The sequence below is a fragment of the Doryrhamphus excisus genome, chromosome 11 (assembly GCF_030265055.1).
Source record: "Doryrhamphus excisus isolate RoL2022-K1 chromosome 11, RoL_Dexc_1.0, whole genome shotgun sequence".
Lineage (NCBI taxonomy): Eukaryota > Metazoa > Chordata > Actinopteri > Syngnathiformes > Syngnathidae > Doryrhamphus > Doryrhamphus excisus.
Genome location: NC_080476.1, coordinates 11,087,841 through 11,113,681, shown reverse-complemented (window position 1 = coordinate 11,113,681; position 25,841 = coordinate 11,087,841). Strand labels below are relative to the sequence as shown.

The 25,841-nt window shown below is 38.3% G+C and overlaps 2 protein-coding genes across 9 annotated transcripts in view; one reads left to right on the top strand and one right to left on the bottom strand.

Annotated features, from left to right (window-relative positions):
• Positions 1-13,236, top strand: part of ntm (neurotrimin) — a 129,390-nt gene extending 116,154 nt beyond the window's left edge. For 2 of the 6 annotated variants that reach the window (XM_058087471.1, XM_058087470.1), the window contains 5 exons: positions 3,746-3,874; positions 4,677-4,797; positions 4,884-5,035; positions 6,678-6,713; positions 8,832-13,236. In XM_058087471.1, the coding sequence (XP_057943454.1) occupies positions 3,746-3,874; positions 4,677-4,797; positions 4,884-5,035; positions 6,678-6,713; positions 8,832-8,932 (539 nt within the window). In that variant the 3' untranslated portion in view covers positions 8,933-13,236. Of the gene's footprint in view, positions 1-3,745; positions 3,875-4,676; positions 4,798-4,883; positions 5,036-6,677; positions 6,954-8,831 lie in introns of all 6 variants that reach the window. The other 4 variants (XR_009132097.1, XM_058087472.1, XM_058087474.1 and 1 more) reach the window with 4 other exon arrangements.
• A 914-nt stretch (positions 13,237-14,150) lies between these two features.
• opcml (opioid binding protein/cell adhesion molecule-like) overlaps positions 14,151-25,841 on the bottom strand; it is a 151,550-nt gene continuing 139,859 nt past the window's right edge. For 2 of the 3 annotated variants that reach the window (XM_058087477.1, XM_058087475.1), the window contains 4 exons: positions 23,290-23,427; positions 20,641-20,761; positions 20,376-20,527; positions 14,152-18,431 (listed from right to left, as the gene is read on the bottom strand). In XM_058087477.1, coding sequence (XP_057943460.1) covers positions 18,331-18,431; positions 20,376-20,527; positions 20,641-20,761; positions 23,290-23,427 — 512 coding nt within the window. In that variant the 3' untranslated portion in view covers positions 14,152-18,330. Of the gene's footprint in view, positions 18,432-20,375; positions 20,528-20,640; positions 20,762-23,289; positions 23,428-25,841 lie in introns of all 3 variants that reach the window. The other variant, XM_058087476.1, reaches the window with a different exon arrangement.

Sequence of the window (25,841 nt, the reverse complement as noted above, 5' to 3'; positions counted from 1 at the left end):
AAAAATCGGGTGTTTTTCGTTTGTGTTGTTTGTATATGTCGACTTCTTTCCAGATTTGTAAAAAAAAAAACATAATATCAATATCTAATAACTCTGGATCCTAGTGCTGGCACTAACGATTAATCTTTCGCCTAATTTACCAGTTCTTTAATACATTACTGCCAGAGTCAAAGTAGCCTGTTTAATTTCCTCAAAGTCGGATTTCTTATTTATAAATGGAATATTTTGGTAGTCCTTTGACCTTGCAAATATAGATTTTAATATTATTAGAGCCCTACATACATGAAATGATACTTACTCATCTTACTCGACACAATATAGTAATTACCGTATTTTCCGGACTATAAGTCGCACTTTTTTCATAGGTTGGCTGTACCTGCGACTTATACACCTTATACTGCGACCTGTACTTTTTTGTGTAGTTGAATAACCATTGTGTTAGCATATCTTACACCTATTCAGCCTGTTCTCTATTCTTTTATTGTTAGAACTTGCCTTCCAAGAGGACGTAATGTCTGTTTTGGTCAAGTAGTTTGGAAAATAAATTACCCGCAAAAAATGTGACTTATATAGTGCGACTTATGTATGTTTTTTTTCTACCTAATTATGCGTTTTTGCTCTTGTGCGACTTATACTCCGGAGCGACTTATACTCCAGAAAATACGGTAATTGACTGAAAAAAGAATCTTTACTGTCCAAATACTGTATTTTCTGGACTATATGTAAGTCGCACTTTTTTTCATAGGTTGGCTGTTCCTGCGACTTATACTCCAGAGCGACTTATAAATGAAAAAACTGTTTATATTACATAAACACTGGACAACTTTTCTGTTCATGTTTAATAAAACATAAACGTAAAATAAATTACTCGCAAAAAATGCAACTTATGTATGTTTTTTTCTACCTAATTATGCATTTTTGGCCTTGTACGATTTATACCCCGGTGTGACTAATAGTCCGAAAATTCGTAAATCCATAAATACAACTTATGTTCATGTGTTCCAGTGCGGGTTCAGAGTTGGGTTTTATGGCTACTGTAGTGGCCCTTCTTTATTAGGGCCTTTTATTCGGAGTTATTGTACGACATATTACGTCTTTTTCATTCATTAATTCTCTACCGCTTATCCTCACGAGGGTCGTGGGGGGTGCTGGAGCCTATCCCAGCTGTCTTTGGGCAAGAGGCGGAGTACACCCTGGACTGGTGGCCAGACAATCACAGGGCACATATAGACAAACAACCATTCACACTCACATTCATACCTATGGACAATTTGGAGTCGCTAATTAACGTAGCATGTTTTTGGAATGTGGAAAGGAAACCGGACGGGGGAGAACATGCAAACTCCACACAGAGATAGTCGAGAGTGGAATTGAACTCGGGTCTCCTAGCTGTGAGTCCTGCGCGCTAACCACTCACAAAATACATAAAAATAGCTTAAATATGCATTTTTTATATATGCAATAATATATGCAACTAATAATAGTCCATAGTCAACCACAAAACAGCAATGATTTCTTAATTAACAGTTCTGAAGCTCTTGGCCTCAGCGGACTGGTCTGAATCAACACCATACTCGATTCCGACTCACCTGCCAGCACACAGACTAGTGTGGAGGTGAATTACAATGAACCGTTTAAGACGGGAGAGCAAAATATTTGGGCAGTCAACTGTAAAATGATGCGTCGACTAAAAAAAAAAAAAAAACGCAGTCGAATAAGTTTCATGGTCGATTACATCGAAGAAGTCGACTAATCGTGAGGGGCGCTACTGCTGAGTCAGCATAGTTGAATATTCAGCTTTGGTGACAAAGGGAAGATGATTTGAACAAAAACTAATCTCGGAATGAACAGACGGGAAGACGGAACGTGTCATGGGCCAACTCTTCCCATCTGGCCCATCAAACCATTCGTTATCAATTCAATTTCGTATTAAAGAAACATTGTCTTCCATTATTTATCATGGAGGAGCCGGGTTACTATTGCATATTGTCCTTGAGCTGAAGTAATAGTAGTTACACGAATAATCAATATGGCAGTGCCACATAATCTGGAATCAAGATTGGAATGGAATTCCTGACCCACCCTAAAAGCCTGTTTAGTCTGAATTTATCTTTAACCGTAACGCTTTGCTGCAGCAACGCAATATCACATTTTAACAACTTAAGACTGAATATTCCGTTTCTTTTTACAACCCCCATTCAGACAGTTTATTTGTAACCTAATAAAACTCACAGCAGTCTGGCTTGCATTATTGTTGTTGTCTATGTTTACCTGGAAAGTAAACGCTTCATTGGTTCTCTCTCGAAGGAGACTCCCGGGATGTCCCGTCCATAAAGACCGTTTACACGTTTTAAGACCGGTTGAAACATTGCAAGAATGTACTTTTTTACATTTTGCACTGTTGGATCACAAAGTTTAAGACCACAGAAATTTGGGGATGTTATTGATTGATGATTTATGCTGTACAACGGGCCGAGTGGTTAGCACGCAGGCCTCACAGCTAGGAGACCCGAGTTCAATTCCACCCTTGGCCTTCTCTGTGTGGAGTTTGCATAGTATGTTCTACCCGTGCATGCGTGGGTTTTTCTCCTGTACCAAATGTAGGTACATTTTCACAATTTTTTGTGAGTTCTCGGAACCTTCCAAAAAATATATATATATGTACCAAATGTAGAGATTTTGTCGCAATTTTTTGTGATTTCTCAGAACCTTCAAAAAAAATAAAAATGTATATATATATTTTTTTTTTCATTAGAAAATATATATATAATAAAATATATATATATATATATATAATAAATTTATATATATAATTATTTATTTTATATATAAAATATTTATTAAAATAAAATTTAAAAAGTATGTAATAAAATAAATAACATATATATGTGTTATTATATATTATTATATATTATATATTTTATATATATGTTATATATGTTATTTATAATTTATTTTATATATTTTTATATATTTATATATATTTTATATGTATATTTTATAATATATATATATATATGTTATATATGTTTTATATAAATATTTTGTATAAAATATATATGTATATAATTTTATATGTATTTTATAAATAATTATATATATATATATATATATATTTTTTAATTATTTATTTATTTATTTATTTTATTTTATTTATTTATTTTTTTTGAAGGTTCTGAGGAAGGTTCACAAAAATTGTGTAAATGTCTCTACATTTGGTTTCCTCGTGTGAATTTTTGCTGTCGGAATATAGGCAGTGTTCCAAGTCAAGTCAAGTCAAGTTTATTTATATAGCCTTTAATCACAAAAGAGTCTCAAAGGGCTTTAGAAGCTGGCAACAATCAACGGCATCCCCTGATGCCTGACAGGTGTACTTTGCTGTGGCTGAATAAAAGGTTATTTTGCTGCATTTGTTTACCGTGGTAATATTTTTGTGGGTCATGTTGGTAAAATAATGTGGGTTTTTTTCAATGAATTATTTGTTCGTCAACATGTTTCCCAATTCTAATTAACTCCAGCGTTCCCCTACATTATTATTGCAGCACGTGTTCCTGGTTTTTAATGTGCATTTTGCCCAAAGTTTGCATCCCCGGGTCATCAATATGTCACGTGCAGCATCATTGCAGCACTTACTTCCCCAGAGGACATGCAAGGACACGGAGCGTAAAAACGATACTTGGAGCCACAGCTGTTGTCTTGTCACACTTTCTGAATGACCATTTCCTCTCTCACACCTGGTGTGTAGGGGACCTGGCAACAGACGATGATTACCTGGAAATCCCATTTATCTCCAGACAGAGAGCAGGGACGTACGAATGTACAGCTGTCAACGATATTGACACGGATACCCAGACTGTAGACATCACTGTCAACTGTGAGTCCGCTGCGTTCATCCACGCAAAAACACACGTGGTTGCTGCCATTTGCTGAATGTCATTGCCACCTGCTTTTTTTTTTTTTTTACCAGTGCCTGAGGCGTGCCCATAAGAACCCATGCATTTTAATTGTCCTAAAACCGGCTTGATTTTAACTCACAATGTCCCTCAGACATTTTGGAGCAGAATATAGCTTCCTGCAGGATCAGATAAACACCCAAAGGAGCTCTTTAAACTTATTTTTTTGCCATTATTCAGCTGTACATGCAATTAATTGCATGGACCTTATCCTACACTTTCAGCTTCTTTTGGGAATGAAATCCTCCACAACCTAATAAACGCCTCCAGGACCACTCTATTTTTATTTTTATTTTTATTTTTATTTTTATTTTTATTTTTATTTTTATTTTTATTTTTATTTTTATTTTTATTTTTATTTTTATTTTTATTTTTATTTTTATTTTTATTTTTATTTTTATTTTTATTTTTATTTTTATTTTTATTTTTATTTTTATTTTTATTCATTTAGTTATTTTATTTTATTTTTTGGTTAAATACATCTCACCTCCCCTTACGTGTGTGTTAATTTCCAATTATGAGAATCAGACTTACAGACCAAATGGAAGGTTCATGAAAAGTATTGCGAATACGTCAAATACTTAATTTTTCTTTCACACATAAGAAAAATAAGAATATTTTCTTGTCAGTTATTACGGTTATGCTTAAAATTCATCTGCTAAAGTGATCCTTTAGCAATCGGTGCCATGTGTTGACCTCCTTGTTTGTACGTTTTGCTTGAAGATGCGCCAACTGTGTCTGATGGAAGAGATGTCGGTGTGACTCCGGGCCAGAGGGGAGTGTTGGAGTGTGAGGCGGACGCGGTGCCCGAGGCCGACTTTGAGTGGTATAAAGACGACAGAAGGTGATGGCTTTGTTGATTGCGATTGAGTTGCACTTTGCTCGGAATTAGTCATGAATGTTAACTCGTATATTTTATTTTTCCATCAGAATCTCCAATGGTTTGGACGGTATTGAAATTGTGAGCACCGGATCGCTCTCCAGACTGACGTTTTTTAATGTGTCTGACGGAGACTATGGTAACTACACTTGTGTTGCCATCAACAAACTCGGGAGCTCTTATACTAGCTTCCTTATGTACGGTGAGTACATTTGGATGTTTTCTATTAGTACAATCAAGCAAAAATCTGTATCTAGTTAATATTTGTATATATTGTTTTTATTCAGTCATCGTAACATTAACAAGCAATAAGTCACATGTCTGATGAACTAATATGGTCATTTCGGAAGCTCATTTTCAGTCAGTATCACTAAAGTTGTCAGGAGGCTAATTGGTTCTGTATCTAGTTTATATTTGTGTAGATTCAGTCATCGTATTTCAGCGTTAAGCAGTTAAGCAGTAAGTGACATGTCTGATGAACTAATATGGTCATTTCGGAAGCTCATTTTCAGTCAGTATCACTAAAGTTGTCAGGAGGCTAATTGGTTCTGTATCTAGTTTATATTTGTGTAGATTTTTTTTATTCAGTCATCTATTTCAGCATTAACAAGCAATAAGTCACATATCTGATGAACTAATATGGTCATTTCGGAAGCTCATTTTCAGTCAGTATCACTAAAGCTGTCAGCAGGCTAATTGGTTCTGTATCTAGTTTATATTTGTGTAGATTTTTTTTATTCAGTCATCGTATTTCAGCATTAACAAGCAATAAGTCACATGCCTGATGAACTAATATGGCCATTTCGGAAGGTCATTTTCAGTCAGTATCACTAAAGTTATCAGGAGGCTAATTGGTTCTGTATCTAGTTCATATTTGTGTAGATTTTTTTTATTCAGTCATCGTATTTCAGCGTTAACAAGCAATAAGTCACATGTCTGATGAACTAACATGGTAATTTCGGAAGCTCATTGTCAGTCAGTATCACTAAAGCTGTCAGGAGGCTAATTGGTACTGTCCTACTATTAAAACTCCAACGTACATAAGCACGCTGGCGATGAATACAGTACATTTGTGGGGATTCTGTTATGGACTAACAAAAAGTAAAGCGCTTACTTGATATCTATTTTTGGATTGCTATTTTTTTAAAGTGACTGTTGTCGTTATTAGATTTGATTCAGCTCCAGAACCCTCCCTGGTTCTCTTCAATTGGCATTTCACAAAAAACCCGGGGAAACCGTTATCACATGATGTTGATGTTTACGATTTAATGGGCATGCCCCATTGACTATTTTGCTTGATTATAGCGGCGCATGGAATATTCCTTTCCATGTATATAATGTTTTCGGAAAAGTCATTCAGAAAAAGGAAAAACTCATGTAAACATGGCCACTGTTATTGTGTCCCTGGGCAAGACACTCTATCTAATCCATTATTATTATTATGAATTAAATGTGTTTTCTGCGGGGAAAAAAATGAAGAAAAACAAAAATAACAACGTCAAGAGTTTGTGTGGCCGTGCATTCTGAATAGTGGCTGTGCCACAATATTTGGGGGGGAAAACACCCCTCTTGAAAGGCTAAGAACTCTTGATCAATGAGGCTCATTTTTCGCCGAGTGAAATAAGGCCTGACTAACAACTGAAAGCCAAATTCAGATTTATGATGCACTCGTAAAAACCACTCTCACTGACCTATTTTTTGCACTATGTAGTATTTGGGTACTCGTTTATGGATCTTAGCCAACATCATGGAGACGTTCCGGTCACGGCCCTCATCTCAGAAGCGCTTTTCTTGTTTCCCTTGTGTTATTGTCCGTGTGTGTTTGTTTTGTCCCCTGTTTGTAGTGGTAATTGAACCCACTAGCTCAACGCTATTGCAAGGTTAGTATTCCGCACAGACGTGTTGGATATATTACTTAACAGCATGCCACCTCATGACACACTCAGCCATTTTCACAAAATTAGTTAAACAGTATGATGCGCCTGCAGAACCTTTGATATTTGTGAAAATGGTCGATTCCATCTCTTCTTCTGATTGTGTTTCATCTTTCTCCTTTGCCAAATGAACCAACTTGCTGTGTGGCATGACTTCATTTTGATTTTTTGCATCCTCTCACCAATGTAAGTATTCATCATCTTTGAATAACATCATGCTTGTATTTGTGTGTTTGTCTCGACTTAGTGCCTTTTAGCTATCCTTCAAGGATTAATCAACACATTTTAATTGAATTCCATGGACCTAAATGGTCTTCCTCATGTTGTTATTACTAGTGTACCGCCGAATTAGAACAACAAAAACACACAAATGTTTATGTTTTGAATTGGACTGAACAATAACGCTAATTCCAATTTGCAGGATTATGGATGATCCGCTGTTTGGGGTTAATTAGATAGATGCATCTTAGGGAACTATGGAGCTCAAAATAAACATTACAAGTCGGAACAGAACTTCCGTGCATCCATTTTCAATGCTGCGTTTCCTCGCAAGGAGTATGCTGGGGACCAACTAGCGTCATTAGGCCATTTGTAGCCCCCCTAAAAATGTTCTTAAGCCCCCTATCCCAGCTGATTTTATGTAAACGGGTACACCCTGGATTGGTCGCTAGCCAGCCAATCGCAGGGCACATCGAGAGAACATTTTGCAATCAGATCAATTTAAAGTCGCCGATCATGCATGTTTTTGGAAGGCAGCCATTCAACAGAGCTTATAAAAAATATACTGACGGTGAATAGAAACTTTGAGGTAGGAATGTATGCATATTTGTATTTGTAGGAGGGTTGTAATTGCGCCAATACTCAGTGGGTGTCAACATGGACAGTCCAACTTTGGAAGAACTTAGTCCTTTTAGTCCTTAGTCCTTTTAGTCCTTAGTCCTTTTAGTCCTTAGTCCTTTTCCACCGTTTCAAACGCAACCTCATTTGCTGTAATGATGTTTGCATACACGATAGTTCCTAGCGATTTGGCTTTAGAGGCCTATTTTCAAGGCCCAAAAAAGGCCAGCATTGTTAGTCCAGTGAACGGCATCACATGAGCAACTTTCCCGGGTACTGCGTATGGTGGAGGTTGCATGAAACCTGCAACCTACGACCAGTTGCAACACCGACAGGACCAGTTTCACTGATCCGGAAGGAACAACCCCTTGGATCAGCAGCCCCACTGTGTGTCGATGCTTGTGGGAAGTCAACCTCCATGTATGGAGGCCTTTTCCTGCAAACATCCTGACCACGATTCGATGCCGGATACGATTTTGATGGTCCAGGCAACACTTTAAAAATATGATCTACCAATTTCCATTGGCTGTCAGTGTATAATCCATTCACTCAATTCCACGGAATGATGCATAGGCAAACGGACTAGCTCGTTACCCGCAAAGGGTGGGCAAACATTTTGTCAAAAATTGCTTCACACGCAAAGTAGCGGGTACGAAAACGCAGGTTTGACTGGATTTTGGTGCCTTTAAATTTGTTAAATGGGTTATATTTAATAGCAAAATATAAGATTTCGGTCGAGCGGTTAGCGTGCAGACCTCACAGCTAGAAGACCAGGGTTCAATTCCACCCTCGGCCATCTCTGTGTGGAGTTTGCATGTTCTCCCGGGCATGCGTGGGTTTTCTCCGGGTACTCCGGTTTCCTCCCACATTCCAAAAGAATATAAGATTTCGGAAATTAGCCAGCTAGGACACACTACCCTTTCGGGGAAGCCATATCCTGGGATAGTCACATGACTTCCCCTCCATTAAGTGTTGTGTTCTTATAGATTTGTTCATTTCGAGACTATAAACGTCTGCATGTGAGTGAGGACGGTTATTTGTTCGTGGGATAGCTCCCACTTCATCCTTGACCCTCAACAGTCAAAGAATAAACCTCATTAGTCCGTATGTGACAAAAATGATTGCCAGGAAATAATTGTTGCCAGAAGATAAAAAAAATAATCCTCATATTCCGATAACACAATGAACCTTGTTTATACGGATTTACTTTCTTTGTCCTTCTCATAGGACCAAGAGCAGTTCAAGACGGCAGCGGATCAGCGATGGGCGTACACTTACACACCTGTCTCTTCATCGTGGCGTTTTTACCATTTCTGATTAAATTTTGAGGAGGAATGGATTTCGACAACATTTGTGTGAATGTGCGTTTGAGTGTGTTATTTTATTTGTGTCATTTGCAACCATAAACTGATGCACAACAGTCCAGGAAGTCACTTGCTATGTGAAGATTCTGACCCAGGAACAGTATGGAATGTTTCATGTCACTTTATTTTTCAGTTATTTATTTTAGGAATGTGAAACATTTTGTATTTTATCATAACTTTTTTAGAAACGTTGGTGGAAAAAGCGCATTTTTAATCAATTGTGACTGCATTTTATGTCCACATGACATACAGGAACGGTGATATTTACAGCAAGTTGAATACCTCAAAGTCAACTATAGACGGTGATGTGGGAGGAGCTGTAATATGATATTTTCATGTAAAAATAATTATTATTCATTCTGGTTGAACACAGTAATTTTAGACTTAGCATTCTAGTGATGTTAACTTGTTGTGTTGTGCTTGTTTTAACTGTATTTTTAAAAACAAATATATTCAGTTCATGTTTGAAAACAAAGGGAAATGTGAAGTTGTAATTATTTCGGCAAAATAGCCAAGTTTTTGTCTTTGCTTTCTGTTTCGCTTTCTTTCTGTATCCAATTATTTTTTTTAAAATCCTTCTGGCTTTAGAAATGCAAATGTATTAAAACTGTTGTTTGTTGGATCACAACATTTCTACATGGCTCTTTAAAAAAAAATATATCACCCCTAAATTCCGTTACTTCTAGAATCAGAATTAATACGATATAAACTATATAAACACTTAATAAATAAGTACATCATTTAAAATGACTACGATGAAGATGTGTGTTAACCCATTCATATAAATGATATGCACCACCTGCATTGTTTAGACCAGTAGTTCTCAATTATTTGTGCCCCCCACACCCCCCTACCCCCGGTTCCAGAAAATTTTTTTCACGCCCCCTGATGTTGAGGACAGGTACTATACTGTAAATGTGTACATGTTGGCTGGTCTGCACAAACATGGAAAGTACTCCCTGCCCTCCCTGACAGTTCACTGTGAACCCCCCAGGGGGGGTCCCCGCCCCCAGCAACACACTTTGCTGGAATTGACTGAGAAAATGTGATGTGGTCACATGAAACCAAAATGGAGCTCTTTGGCATCAAGTAGACGGCGTCATGGCGACTGTGAGGCCAGCAACACCATCCCTACTGTCTGCTATGGGGGGGGGGGGTCTCTCACCCCAACTTGAAGAAATGTCTGACCTCAGTGCTTGCCAAGAAGATTTTTTCCAGAAGTTAGTTTTGCATTATGGTGAAACATGTATTTCTCTTCTTCAAATTAAAGTTAATTTATAACCTTTATTTCAGTCTCTGTTACAATAAACCAGGGGTCGGCAACCTTTACTATCAAAAGGGCCATTTTACCCCCTCGCTCACTGAAGAAAAATAGACTTGAGCCGCAAAACACAATTTCAAAACATCTTATAAATCTATCCAGATAAAAATATCTTATAAACGTTCAAAAGTTTGAATCTTTTTTTAATTTTATCGAGTTTTACAGCAGTGTTCATGTGTGATGGATGCCAACTCATAGGGTAATGATAGTCTCATCTTTGTTAAACCTCAATACCTGACGCCTGAAGAAATGTGCAGCGAATTGCGAGTCTCCAAAGATTTTCATTGACTTCCAAATTTGGAGGGAATTTTGGGGTATCAAAGTAGTTCAGATGAGAAAAAGCAGAGTGGATCGAGTATAGGGTCTTACAGAAAGTTCGATTTTTTTCAAAACTCATTACAAAAGATGCGTATTTTCCCCCAAAAAAATAATCGAGCATTGCGAAGGGAGCAACAACAAAGAGGCTGAAGAACCACATGCGGGTCTGGAGCTGTGGGTTGCTGACCCCTGCAATAAACACACCATAAAACTAACGGACTGTTCATATCCTTGAAAGAGGGTAGGCCTACAATATGAGCAGGGGATCAAATATTTACAAGAAATAGAAAACAAATGGAAGAGACGTGATTGTATGATAAATACCGTATTTTCTGGACTACAAGTCGCATTTTTGCGGGTAATTTATTTTACAAACTACTTGACCAAAACAGACATTACGTCCTCTTGGAAGGCAAGTTCTAACAATAAAAGAATAGAGAACAGGCTGAATAGGTGTAAGATACACAAAAAAATAAACATGAACAGAAAAGGTGTCCAGTGTTTATGTAACATAAACAATTTTTTTCATTTATAAGTCGCTCTGGAGTATAAGTCGCAGGAACAGCCAACCTATGAAAAAAAGTGTGACTTATAGTCCGGAAAATACGGTATTTGGACGGTAACAATTCTTTTTTCAGTCGATTACCGTATTTTCTGGACTATAAGTCGCTCCAGAGTATAAGTCGCACAAGGCCAAAAATGCATACTTAGGTAGAAAAAAACATACATAAGTCGCTCTGGAGTATAAGTCGCAGGAACAGCCAACCTATGAAAAAAGTGCGACTTATCGTCCAGAAAATACAGTATTTGGACGGTAACGATTCGTTTTTCAGTCGATTACCGTATTTTCTTGACTATAAGTCGCTCCGGAGTATAAGTCGCATAAGGCCAAATATGCATAATTAGGTATAAAAAACATACATAAGTCGCTCTGGAGTATAAGTCGCAGGAACAGCCAACCTATGCAAAAAAAATTCCGACTTATAGTCCGGAAAATACAGTAGTATGCCATTGTGTATTAACCTGTTGGATAGTCAACTATTATTTTGGGTTTTAGGAGGAGGTTTTAGCAGAATGAAATGCATATTGTTTGTTGTATCATTTTTTGCAGTGAGTAAATAAGACTGAGATCCAAAAATTAAAGTCCGAAATTGATTCGGGTAATCATCTGTCGCATCCGACAGGCCAGTCATGGTTTGTTGTGAAGCAGAAGACAGGAACTGACAGGAATAATCTCTGACATTTTTGAAATGGCAAGATAGGAGATTATCTGGCACTCGTCCGGGAGGCGTGGATCCCAGCGCTGCATCTACCTGGCGGGTCCTCACAGGGCAAAGTGATCGCTCATGTGGGGTGTCGGGCGTAACCCATCAGGCACACAGAGAGAACAGGAAGTCAGGACATAACCAGCTTCTACCACCGCTTAGGAATACTTAGGTTCTCTGCTCGCTGGTCTCCAATCATCTCATCCTCTAAACGGTCGAAGATACAGATGCTAGCCAAACAACAACATGAACCAACCCGCACAGCTGCTGTCAGAAATTGATTCCCCGCCTATGGATGCCTCAAAGGACCCATGCCAGCAGGACCGCGGGCTCGATGGCACACCAAGCAGAGCGAGTAATTGAACGCAGAGGTGAGAACGAAGGCTTAATCCCCTATTGCCCATCAGTCTTCAGCGTGGTCTCACATCTTTCTTGCAGATCTGCAAACATTCCATTTGTATGCCGGAACAGCCAATGACATCATAGTGGCGTGACTGTGCTACACAACGGCATATGGCGGCATACAACCGGACACATTTAATGCTTCATTATGCAAAAGGAAGAACGCCAGATGTTGACATCATGCCCCAAAAATCATCGATTTCTATTTGAAGTATTTATTTTGTACTAGTAGAAATTCCATGACACGCCTTTACTACACATGCAAATGTGTAAGCATCAGTTGGGTTTCACTTTCAATTTTATTTCTAATATAGGAGTCAGACCCTCGACTGCTTCTTCCACTTCCACACCAAAAGAGAGGAATCGTGGCGCGCTGGGGCAAGATTGAAACTCGTGTTTCTTGCCTCTGACATCTTCTGCTACCACCTAGCATTGTGTATCTTTCAGTGATACCATGCATGCAGGGAGCGCATGAAGACACTGATACTGAACGTTCCCCCACGGGGGGGGGCTTATATTGGAGAAGCACCGCCCGAGTATGAGCACGCCCTCAAGCACGACTATATTGTGTAGTACTTTATTGGTGAAGAGGAGGATTCAAAATTAAATTCAAAATATTATAGGGAGGGCTGCACGGTGGACAAGTGGTTAGCATGCAGACTAGGAGACAAGGGTTCAATTCCACCCTTGGTCATCTTTGTGTGGAGTTTGCATGTACTCCGGTTTCCTCCCACGTTCCAAAAACATGCTAGGTTAATTAGCGACTCCAAATTGTCCATAGGTATGAATGTGAGTGTGAATGGTTGTTTGTCTATATGTGCCCTGTGATTGGCTGGCGACCGGTCCAGGGTGTACCCTGCCTCTCGCAGCCCGAAGACAGCTGGGATAGGCTCCAGCACCCCCGTGACCCTTGTGAGGATAAGCGGTAGAAAATGAATGAATGAATTAATGAATATTGCCAAAAAACACTGACATTATATATATCATAATTTTAAAAATTACTTAAAATATTACTTTAAATGTATTTTGATTTCTGTTAGTTTATATATTTTTATTCCATTTTTTAAATATGAAAAATAATTTTATTACTGGGTTGCACGGCGGTCGAGTGGTTAGCGCGCAGATCTCACAGCTAGGAGAAATTGTTTATAGGTATGAATGTGAGTGTGAATGTGAATATGTGCCCTGTGATTGGCTGGCCACCAGTCCAGGGTGTACCCCGCCTCTCGCCCGAAGACAGCTGGGATAGGCTCCAGCACCCCCCGCTATTCTCTAGCTAGGAAAAGCGGTAGAAAATAAATGAATGAATGAATATTATAGGGACAATCTTGTAATTGTTCTGTTAAAACTCATACTGCAGGATTTTGGACCAGCCTGCGGGGTGTTTACTTACTTGCTTCAGCAACCAGCTAGTAAAGCGTTAGCGTAATCCAGCCCTGAGGTCACAAAAGCACGAACTAGTTCTCCAGCCGCAGAGAGCAGCAGAAAAGTGTTGGAAAAATTCTACAAGTGAAAAAAAACAGCTTGTTGTATTAGAACAGTGTGGGCAAATGTTGTGACTCGTGGGCCGCGTTGACTTGACAAAATTGTCCGGGGGGCCAGAATATATATTTAACACACACACACACACACACACTATTTTATGCTTATAATTCTAACAGTCCGCATTGAATTAATTCATTCATTTGAGGATTACTGTAATGTTAGGTGTGGATAGCTCAAAAATAGTCTACAGCACCCTGCTCAGTAATTCTATTAGGTGGGAGCACATTTACTTACCCAAATACACAGCTTGAATGTGTCAAGTTCTGACATTTAATTACTGGTACATGCAGTACACTGTTTAGATAAAGTACCATCAATTCCAGTGTACAAGCCACACATGTCCATGTCATAAAATTTGTTGTTGCGGCCTACATGAGGACCAGGGAGCTCTTTATTTGACAGGAGCCATTCATGAGCTATAAAAAATAAAATAAAAATAATAATAATAAATAAACTCACCACACAGCAACTTAACACTTAAAGGGTACCTGAAAAATATATGTTTCAAGTACCGATATGAGTTTAAAATGGCAAACAGCAGCTATTTTAACATCTAATTGTAATGCATTACTGCCAGATGAGAGAGGGAGGCTGACGTCAATGCAGCACATCTAAAAATACGTTGCTCAGACACAAAGCCTGATGGGAAAACTATTCAACTTGTATTGGTACGTGTTTGTATAGTTCAGTTGTTGTGTGATGAATTTTGTGTTGTTCTCGGATGGGATGCCACCGTGAGTCAGACTATTGTGTTACTGTTATGCATGCTGATTTCCTGCGTATTGCAATGGGCTCTTGATTGGCGCCTGCCAAATAAAGAGCTACCGCTTCATCACTGACTCACAAGTGGCAAGTATTTAAATAATTAGTAGTTCTGATGTATACATGAGATGTACAGTGATTACAATTTAGCCGTAGATTAGCAACACTGCTGTATTAAGCCGCAGAGTTCAACGTTAAACAAAAAAAAAAAGTAGCGGCTTATGGAATTTATGGGAAAAGCCAATGTACTGCCAAGAACAGAAAGTTGGTATCAGAACAAATACGAGGCGACTTGAGTTCCCACTTAACACGTTTATGGACAATTTTCAATAAAATGATACAATGACAATATACCACAATAGTGACTATTGTAAGCTCCAGCAATGTCATTAAACGTACAGGTGTTTAGCAATTAAGCCATAAAAGTGCACATCCTCTGAAAAGGGTAAAAAAAAATGAAAACAAAAAAATCAGAGTTATGCATTAAGGATGATAAAACAGCATAGTCTGAGTACATACACAAATTAAAATAAATAAGCTCATTGTTGATGTTACCATATGTATAAAAACTTTAAGTTAATGCCAGTACCAGTTTTTATTTGATAACAATATTAACTTAGTTTAATTCTAATTGACCTGCTCTTTAAGACAAAAGCACCACATCCAACCCGAACTGCTGTCTGGATGTCCATGTCTGGTGACGCGGAAAACATTATGACAAGAAAACATTCCCAAATGCACCAGTTTTCGACCTTAACACACTAACTTGAAGGTGTGGACGGTATCATAACATTGCATCATGAAACACCATCTCAGCTAAATTAATTTTTGTCCATTGCGCAATAGATGCAGCATGAAAATGTAGCAAAAAACCCCCCAAAATAATTCAAAACAATTTGGGTCAAATTGGGTTAAACATGCACAAAATGCGCATTCAGGAAAGTGGAAAAGCATATGGACTGGGTAGATAGTACATTCATTCACAATTATTTGATTACTCGAAGAATACAGTGGATCCCCACACATTCGCGGCCCCCCAAAATTTGCGTATATTTGGTCCAAAAAAAAAAAATATTGTAAAATGTTCACATATTTAATAGAGGTAAAATGTACTGCATACATGCACCATTGTGTTTAAAAAAAGTTGACCATTTTTACATCTTAATGTGTGTTTTTTTTTTTTAGTCGAGCTTTGAGATTTTTTGCCCGACGGGCCTTGAACGCACCTCAGACACAAAATTTAAACATATATACACACATAATCTCCGACACCGCGACTCTGATTAGTGGTGGATAACTACATGTATATATTTTATACTTTAAATGTGTTTGATTCTTTGTCCGACGAGCCTTGAACGCACCTCAGATGCAAAAGGGAAACATATATACACACATACACTTCTACACCGCGACTCTGATTAGTGGTGGATAATTACATGTGTTGGGTGATATGGACCTTAAAATATTTTTGGTATGTATTATTATGAGACGATATAATTTAATTCTGCGGAGTATTGTATAAAAAGCTGCACACCTTAACCTTATATAATTTATTGAAAATATTAATTAATTAAAAGCAAGCGTATTTATGTCAGGCACTGTGTAGGGAGTGTCCAAAGCTAGCCAGTCTATTCCAGTTGTTGAGGGTAGCTGCTTTCACAACATTAGATCAACTGGCACTTGTTATGGGCACGCTCTGCAATGCTAACGTGCTAGCATGCTAATAGTTAGCATGGTAACTTTTTTTCTAAATTCCTCATGTAATGTACACATGGTATTGCGTGGCACGGCAGACACCGGGCCCGAGGTTCACAGCATGGGTGGCATGCCCATCAAAATTTCCACAGGAATTTTTGAGTAAAAAGTAAGTAAAAACTGGAAAAAAACAAAAGTCTCGAGACGGGACGACTTGAAATGAACCGTGAAGCTCATATATGGTCGAATCACTTGCCTACTCCACGTACATCGGTATTATTGAAACCACTTCCACATTACAGAGGTACCTCGCGTTTACCAACAATTTATTCATCTTTTCGTTTCCGCCTTTGGTTATTTTTGTTGTTTTCACTTATACTCCGGAGCGACTTCTAGTCTGGAAAATACAGTACTTGTAGATTTTTCCAGTTGTTGAGGGTAGCTGCTTTCATAGCATTAGATCAACTGTCACTTGTTATGGGCGTGCTAACAGTTAGCATGTTAGCTGTTTTGCTAAATTCCTTGTGTAATCTACACATGGCATTGCGTGGCACAGCAGACACCGGGCCTGAGGTGCACAGAATGGGTGGCATGCCCATCAAAATTTCCACAGGAATTTTCAAGTTTCTTCTCATCTAAGTCCCATTCCTGGAAAAATTGGAAAAAAACAAAAGTCTCGAGACGGGACGACTTGAAATGAGCCGTGAAGCTCATATATGGTCGAATCACTTGCCTACTAGACGTACATCGGCATTATTGAAACCACTTCCACATTACAGAGGTACCTCGCGTTTACCAACAATTTATTTGTCTTTCGTTTCCGCCTTTGGTTATTTTTGTTGTTTTCACTTATACTCCGGAGCGACTTCTAGTCCGGAAAATACGGTACTTGTAGATTTTTGCCGTTCACCGGTGGTCCTGAATGTATCCCTACAGAAAAGCGGGGATCTACTGTATTCTTGTTTTGGGCTTGAAAGTGCAATTTTTTGATTAAAAAAAAAGCCCAATAGGAGCGTATTTGAGTGTACAACTCTATCTCAGTGTGTCTTTGTCCCTTTATTACAGAAAAAAACATATTTAACCCAGTTCATCAAAAGCTTTATATTGTTTGTATTGATATAGTATAAGCTATTGTGCTATTTATTTTCTGATTTGGAGTACTTTTTTTTTTCTTCAGATGATTCGGGTTTTCACAATGTGTCCTAAATCTGGTGATTGTAACATTCATAGCGTATGATTCACAACAATCAACATTTTTTTGTGACCACTCTTATTTTTTTTTATATGAAACAAAAGAAAATTCTGCATTTGTTACGTTGGGTTTGCATACTGTGAATTCTGTGTAAATGGGACTATTTGACAACTTATCACATCAGCTGCAATGCAAAATAACCTCAAATAAACATACATACATCTTCAATGCACACCCCTGCAGAGAGAAAACACACCATGAACAAAACATCTAAAGCAAACAGGTTTTTTTTCTTCTTCTGTATAGATTGGTACAGTTTCTAAAGTCTAATGTGAATTACAATTTCGATGCATTATGTTGTAGGACTCGCCTGAGAATTCATTGTGTTTTCATTTAGAACTGCTTATCATGAAGAATGTCGTATTCTGTTTTGCATACAACTGTAAAAATACAGTCAGATTCAACAATCACATTTCCCTTTCATCGTTTACTTAAAAAAAGTTAAGTTGCATTGTACACATAGACATTACACAATAATCATCAGAATGTGCACTCCAATATTAGGCAAGAAACAGTCAACTATTAACAATTACTCGTTTTTTTTTTCCCGTTTCACATACAAAAAATTGGGGGATACACAAACTCAGTACTTCTATCAGCATTAAAATTAGTTCATGATTCCCTTCATTGGACTGACTCCCATCCAGAGCAGATTCCAATACAAAAGAGCAAAACAATTGAAATAATAAAAAAAAAAGACCTCAAAACAAAAAGGTGAATCACGGGCACTCCTAGTTTTCATTCTTTTTTTTTTTTTACAGAGCAAACAGTCTGTTCAATGCAGAGTGAAGCTTGGAGGTTGTCAGAACTTCAGCAGGTAGAGCAAGGTCATCATCAGCAGGGGGCAAAAGGAGAATCGGGGTAAAACAGCTGCCCCATTGACATCATGCATTGCACCGGGACCTGGGGAGGGGGAGGGGGGGGGGGTGTATCCCACCGTTAGGCCATGATAAAACATCGTCAGTAATAGTGAAAGACAATTAGACAAAATGTAATAAAAACAACCAACCTAAATAGCAGTAAGAGGCACACTTAACATGACCAATTTCTTGAATTGAGTCAAGTCAAGTCAAGTCAGGTTAAGTAGCCTTTAATCAAAAGAAACCTTGAGAAGGGACCCCAGATGGGGGACTCCCCCTTCTAGGATTTGGGTTCCGGGTTGAATTTTTGGAGAGCAGATTACCATGTCTAAGTACTACCGTTCGAATCAAGTCAAGTCAAGTCAAGTAGCCCTTAATCAAAAGAAACATTGAGAAGGGACCGCAGATTGGGGACTCCCCCTTCTAGGATCCGGGTTGAATTTTTGGAGCGCAGAGTACTATGTTTAAGTACTACTGTTTGAATCAAGTCAGGTCAAGTCAAGTTAAGTAGCCCTTAATCAAAAGAAACCTTGAGAAGGGACCGCAAATGGGGGACACCCCTTCTAGGATCCGGGTTCCGGGTTGAATTTTTGGAGAGCAGATTACCATGTTTAAGTACTACTGTTTGAATCAAGTCAAGTCAAATCAAGCCAAGTCAAGTCAAGTCAAGTAGCCATTAATCAAATGAAACCTTGAGAAGGAACCGAAGATTGGGGACTCCCCTTTCTAGGATCCGGGTTGAATTTTTTGGAGAGCAGATTACCATGTTTAAGTAATACTGTTTGAATCAAGTCAAGTCAAATCAAGCCAAGTCAAGTCAAGTAGCCATTAATCAAAAGAAACTTTGAGAAGGGACCGCAGATGGGGGACTCCCCCTTCTAGGATCTGGGTTGAATTTTTGGAGAGCAGATTACCATGTTTAAGTACTACTGTTTGAATCAAGTCAAATCAAGTCAAGTCAAGTCAAGTAGCCCCTAATCTAAAGAAACCTTGAGAAGGGACCGCAGATGGGGGACTCCCCCTTCTAGGATCCGGGTTCCGGGTTGAATTTTTGGAGAGCAGATTACCAGGTCCAAGTACTACCGTTTGAATCAAGTCAAGTCAAGTAGCCCTTAATCAAAAGAAACATTGAGAAGGTACCGCAGATTGGGGACTCCCCCTTCTAGGATCCGGGTTGAATTTTTGGAGCGCAGAGTACTATGTTTAAGTACTACTGTTTGAATCAGGTCAAGTCAAATCAAGCCAAGTCAAGTCAAGTAGCCATTAATCAAAAGAAACTTTGAGAAGGGACCGCAGATGGGGGACTCCCCCTTCTAGGATCCGGGTTGAATTTTTGGAGCGCAGAGTACTATGTTTAAGTACTACTGTTTGAATCAGGTCAAGTCAAATCAAGCCAAGTCAGGTCAAGCCAAGTTAAGTAGCCCTTAATCAAAAGAAACCTTGAGAAGGGACCGCAGATGGGGGACTCCCCATTCTAGGATCCGGGTTCCGGGTTGAATTTTTGGAGAGCAGATTACAACAAACTTACATAAATGTCTGTGTAAATTAGTCTAAGGTCTAGTCTAAATAGTCTAGTCTAAAAAAGTCTAAGGTCAACAGGACTCAAGCCGCAATTTCCTGAGTGCAGGACAGTGACTAAACCCTAAAGTAATGACCATCTTATTAGGCATCATTAACTCTCTCATATCTACACCATATCAGGTCCCATCTTCATCTATATAGCCCATTAATGAGGCCACGGGGTTATTAACCTCTGCTAATTAGGACGAGCTGGCAGGTGTTGCTAGTTACATTTACATTTAGCGGTAAATGAATTTTGAAACGCGGGGCGTGAAGAGTTGAGGAGTTTAAGAACTTTCGTGTCCAACTCAAGGATGTCATCCAGTGTTTTGAACGATCCATACCATGCATCGGTATTGGTTAAATATCGGTTTAAATATCATTTTTTCACCCGAAACAACATATAAGTATACATTACCAAACTCACCATAAAGAATTATGCTGGCATTAGTGATCCCCATGGTGTTCATGGCAACACACGTGTAGTTTCCGTAATCTTCTTCCGAAACATTGAAAAAGATGAGCATCGACTGTTTGCCTTGATTTTCGATCTTAATCCCATTGATTCCATTGGAAAGCCTGGATGACACACACGGACAATATACAGTCGAAGTGGAAGTTTTGTTGACAAAAACTGGGTCATGTGACTATGGATTATATATCCTGCCAGATTAAACAGTGGAACAACTTGCCTGCGATCTTCTTTGTACCACTCAAAATTTGCATAGGGGACAGCCGAGGCTTCGCATTGAAGGACTCCTTTTTGTCCAACTGCAGTACCCGTACCCCTTGCCTTAGAAATTAAGGGTGGATCTATAAAATACAAGACAACAACATTTTTATGAACATGAAACAGGATTTGTTTAGTGTACAAATAAAAGACTGGAGACGGTCGATGTTTCGTGGTCACGAACGTTACAGAATAATACTACATGCCAAGTGATGCACAAGGACGCAGGGGGGGGCCTCGCAACCTGACAGACAAAGAATAAAATAAGTTCACTTTTTTAGACTTAATTATGTCGCCCAAGCGACACCCCAACAAAGAAAAGGGAAGCCATCGTCATGAAAGTATTATCGTCTTATATTACTGAATGTCAATGAATGCCCCAGGGGTCATGGATTCTGTGCGTTGTTACAGTGAGATCTGGGAGGAGAGAGAGCGGTTATCATTCTACAGTGTTCAGTGGCTTTAGGTAGAATTTACATAACAGGATGAAAATGGTAATGGTTTAATTTCATTTGAACATGCATCAGATTACAATTGAATGCATCACATAATCAGTTCACAGTTCCACATGTCCAAAAGGAGTAGGAAGAAGCAAAGCTTATTAAATCCTACCCCTCCATCTGGTACTTTTACAATTTGTTCACTTCCTGCTTTCCCAATATAATTTAAGTTCTTTTTTTAAAGTATTTTTATTTTTATTTTTATTTTGATTTTTATGTATTTATATACATTTTTAATTTTAATTTAAAAATTACAATTTGTTAGATTTTTTGTCATATACCGAAGTACAAGGTGATATGAGCACATACAATGACATAATGGGTACCATAGTAACTGTCAATATAGTGATATATATATATGTGTATATATATGTATATATATATATATATATATATATATATTAATGACTGGTTCAAGACTCTTCATCCTTGTATTTAGCAAACATCAACTGCTTGTTTGGCTCATCGTTGTGCATTTTTTGAGGGTCTTACTCAATCCATTCCATAGTTTGATTCCACATACTGAAAAAGAACGCAATAAAGCAATATTTATATCAGGGTTGTCCAAAATGATGTGTTTCATTTTTTATTTCACTTATATGAGTTTTGCATGTGTGCCTTTGGATTTTCTGCAGTCAAGAAAAATGAGAGTCTTACTGTGGCAACACTTAGCTGCTGGCTATGTGGAAGGTTGCAGCATCGTCCTGCTGGAAAAAAAAAAAAAAAAAAAAACCCAGACATCACCTCAGTGAAGAGGGATAGTCCACAAGCTCCATCTTTAAGCCCTTTAAGCAGATATTGTTATCGGGCTGTTTAATTTGGCTTGAGAATCGGTGTGTGGTGTAAACCTTAGGATCTTCTGGCTTAGCAGGTGAAATGTGTTCGGGTCTACCACCTGCTTTTTTTTTTGTCTCAGGATCTTTGAAGGAATTTAACATATCAAACCGCGATCAAACCCAGCTGCAACAGCACACTGGTAGAAGCCTTGCTTGTGTAGTTAATAAATCTTCCATCTTCAAAGACAGAAAGCCTTTTTGCCTTTGCCATAAGGAGGTCATGGCAGTGTGACTGTCTGGCAGAAATTTACTGTATTTTCTGGACTAAAAAAACATACATACGTCGCACTGGAGTATAAGTCACATTTTTTGCGAGTAATTTATTTTACAAACAACTTGACCAAAACAGACGTTACATCTACATAACGTTAAACACAATGTTTATTCAGTTACACAAAAAATAAACATGAACAGAAAAGATGTCCAGTGTTTATGTAACATAAACACTTTTTTCATTTATAAGTTGCTCTGGAGTATAAGTCGCAGGAACAGCCAACCTATGAAAAAAAGTGTGACTTATAGTCCGGAAAATACGGTACATGAAAACAAGATTTGAGTTCAGTTTGTCGTCTTAAAGTGAATACCGGATTTTCGTAACTTGAATCCAAACTAGAAAAATGTGACTTATAGTCCGGAAAATACAGTACTTGTAATTTGAATATCATTTCATATTCTACCGCTTATCCTCACGAGGGTGCTGGATTAACCAGTGGCTAATAGTCTAAAAATAAATAATAATTCATAATAATAATTCATTTCAAGAAATGCTGCAAATGTTTGACAGACAGTATGAATGGCCTGCAAGAAAATACAAGTAAGGCAATTCCACAACTTCACAGAGTGAACGATGATCATGCAATATATACTATATCATGATATGGTACCATAATTTTTGGACTATTAATATATTGTGGCTGTATGCAACCACAAAACAGTAATTCATTCATTCATTTTCTATCGCTTATCCTCACGAGGGTCACGGGGGGGCGGGGGGTGCTGGAGCCTATCCCAGCTGTCTTCGGGCGAGAGGCGGGGTACACCGGGGGACTGACAATCACAGGGCACATATAGACAAACAACCATTCACACTCACATTCATACCTATGGACAATTTGGAGTCGCCAATTAACCTAGCATGTTTTTGGAATGTGGGAGGAAACTGGAGTACCCGGAGAAAACCCACGCATGTACAGGGAGAATTGAACTCGTGTCTCCGAGCTGTGAGTCCTGTGTGGTAACCACTCAGTCAAACAGTGAAGTGTGTGTGATTCTTACAGTTGACTGTGACCTGCACTGTCCGAACATCAGGGGATGAGATGTCATTAGAGGCGATGCACTCGTACGATCCAGACTGCTCTTTGGTGATGGCTGTCAACTCCAGATGCTCTCCTTCTGTTACAAATTTATGTGTGCCTGTAACAAAAAAAAGTAAACAAAAGTAAATATATAAACAATTGACTTCCAATTGCGGTCCAGTGTTGACATACACTCAGAGTACAATATAATACATGTAGACTGTTCTCCATAACTGGTAACAGCATTTCTGCTTATGTCCCACGAGACTCAAACAATTGCTGAAGTGCTCATGTGTTACAGCAAATCCCACGGGGGTCGAACATTAATGCTGCAGCTACAATTTTGTGATTTAATTGTTTTACACAGTCGCAGAGAAGTATTTGTGCAAGGCTGCATTCCTGTGCTAGACCGGGTATAAATCAAACCCCCCCACCACCACCATCGCAAAGCTATACGGACATTAAGACCTGCTTATTTCAAAGTTCTGTGTGGTTGTTTGCAAAGTAGGTTTAGACCGAGACCGAGAACCAGGGTAAATGTAATAATGTCTTCAGATCAGCAAGGGTTGTGTTGTTTTCATGCTGTTTCAATTATACCCTCGGAATTCGTCACATAAATTATTCCCGTGCCATCTGGAGAAAATCACAGCTAACTAATTGCTGCAGAATATACCAGTTCATTTTCATTATTAATAAAGTCGTATAGTTGCGGCATGACCGGATCAAGTGCCACACATAATGTAATATATGAAGTAATGTTGATGTATTTCTTGTACTACTTCATGAGTAGTTCACTGATCTAACCTCCACGACCTTGGCTACTGTGTGTCTGGAATCAGTAAATTAAGATGTGTGTGTATTTTTTTTAATGATAACTGATCTTTTTTGTACTATTTATTTATAATTACAGACAATACACAATAAAACAACTCACACACATGAGCTGGGTGTCTTACTTGGTAAGACAGAAAGACTTCTTGCCTTTGCCATGAGGAGGTCATGACAGTGTGACTGTCTGACAGAAATTTACCATATTTTCTGGACTATAAGTCGCTCCATAGTATAAGTCGCACAAAACCAAAAATGCATAGTTAGTTAGAAAAAAACATACATTAGTCAGACTGGAGTATAAATCGCATTTTTTGTGGGTTTACTGTATTTTCTGCACTACAAGTCGTCCCGGAGTATAAGTCGCACAAGGCCAAAAATGCATAATTAGGTAGACAAAAAACATACATAAGTCGCACTCGAGTATAAGTCGCATTTTTTGCGGGTAATTTACTTTAACTACTTGACCAAAACAAATGCATAATTAGTTAGAAAAAAAATACATTAGTCGGACTGGAGTATAAATCGCATTTTTTGCAGATTTACTGTATTTTCTGGACTACAAGTCGCTCCGGAGTATAAGTCGCACAAGGCCAAAAATGCATAATTAGGTAGACAAAAAACATACATAAGTCGCTCTGGAGTATAAGTCGCAGGAACAGCCAACCTATGAAAAAAAGTGCGACTTATAGTCCGGAAAATACGGTATTTGGACGGTAACGATTCTTTTTTCAGTCGATTACCGTATTTTCTGGACTATAAGTCGCTTCGGAGTATAAGTCGCACAAGGCCAAAAATGCATAATTAGGTATAAAAAAACATACATAAGTCGCACTTGCGCATAAGTCGCATTTTTTGCGGGTAATTTATTTTAACTACTTGACCAAAACAGACATTACATCCTCTTGGAAGGCAAGTTCTAACAATAAAAGAATAGAGAACAGGCTGAATAGGTGTAAGATATGCTAACACAATGGTTATTCAGCTACACAAAAAATAAACATTAACAGAAAAGGTGTCCAGTGTTTATGTAACATAAACACTTTTTTCATTTATAAGTCGCTCTGGAGTATAAGTCGCAGGAACAGCCAACCTATGAAAAAAAAGTGCGACTTATAGTCCGGAAAATACGGTAAATCATAATTTCAACACATATATATTATCATCCACAAGGGGATTGGAACCCGCATTCCGCCACAATTTGGTTTCACAGGCAAACCTTAGTTTTCATAGGTCTTGGTTTTCGTATAATTTGGTTTTAGTTAAACATTTTCGCAAAAATTTGCCTCAGTTTTTGTGCAATAATGCACTGAAATTATTGTTGCCATGTTGCCAACACTATTATTATTTTATATACTGTATTTTCCGGACTATAAGTCACACTTTTTTTCATAGGTTGGCTGTTCCTGCGACTTATACTCCAGAGCGACGTATACATGAAAAAATATATATCTAATTTCACAGACAGCCACAAGAGGGCACTCTAGACTTTCGTACCGATATATCCTATTCCTATCTTACAAAGACAACTCATATTCTGCAGATTACAAGCTAAAAGTCGTGAAATTTTCAGCTGAAAACAGTAATCAAGCAACAGAGCGAAAATTTGGAGTAAAGTAAAGAATGTTTGGAAAATAAATTACCCACCAAAAATTGTGACTTATGTATGTTTTTTTCTACCTAATTACGCATTTTTGGGCTTGT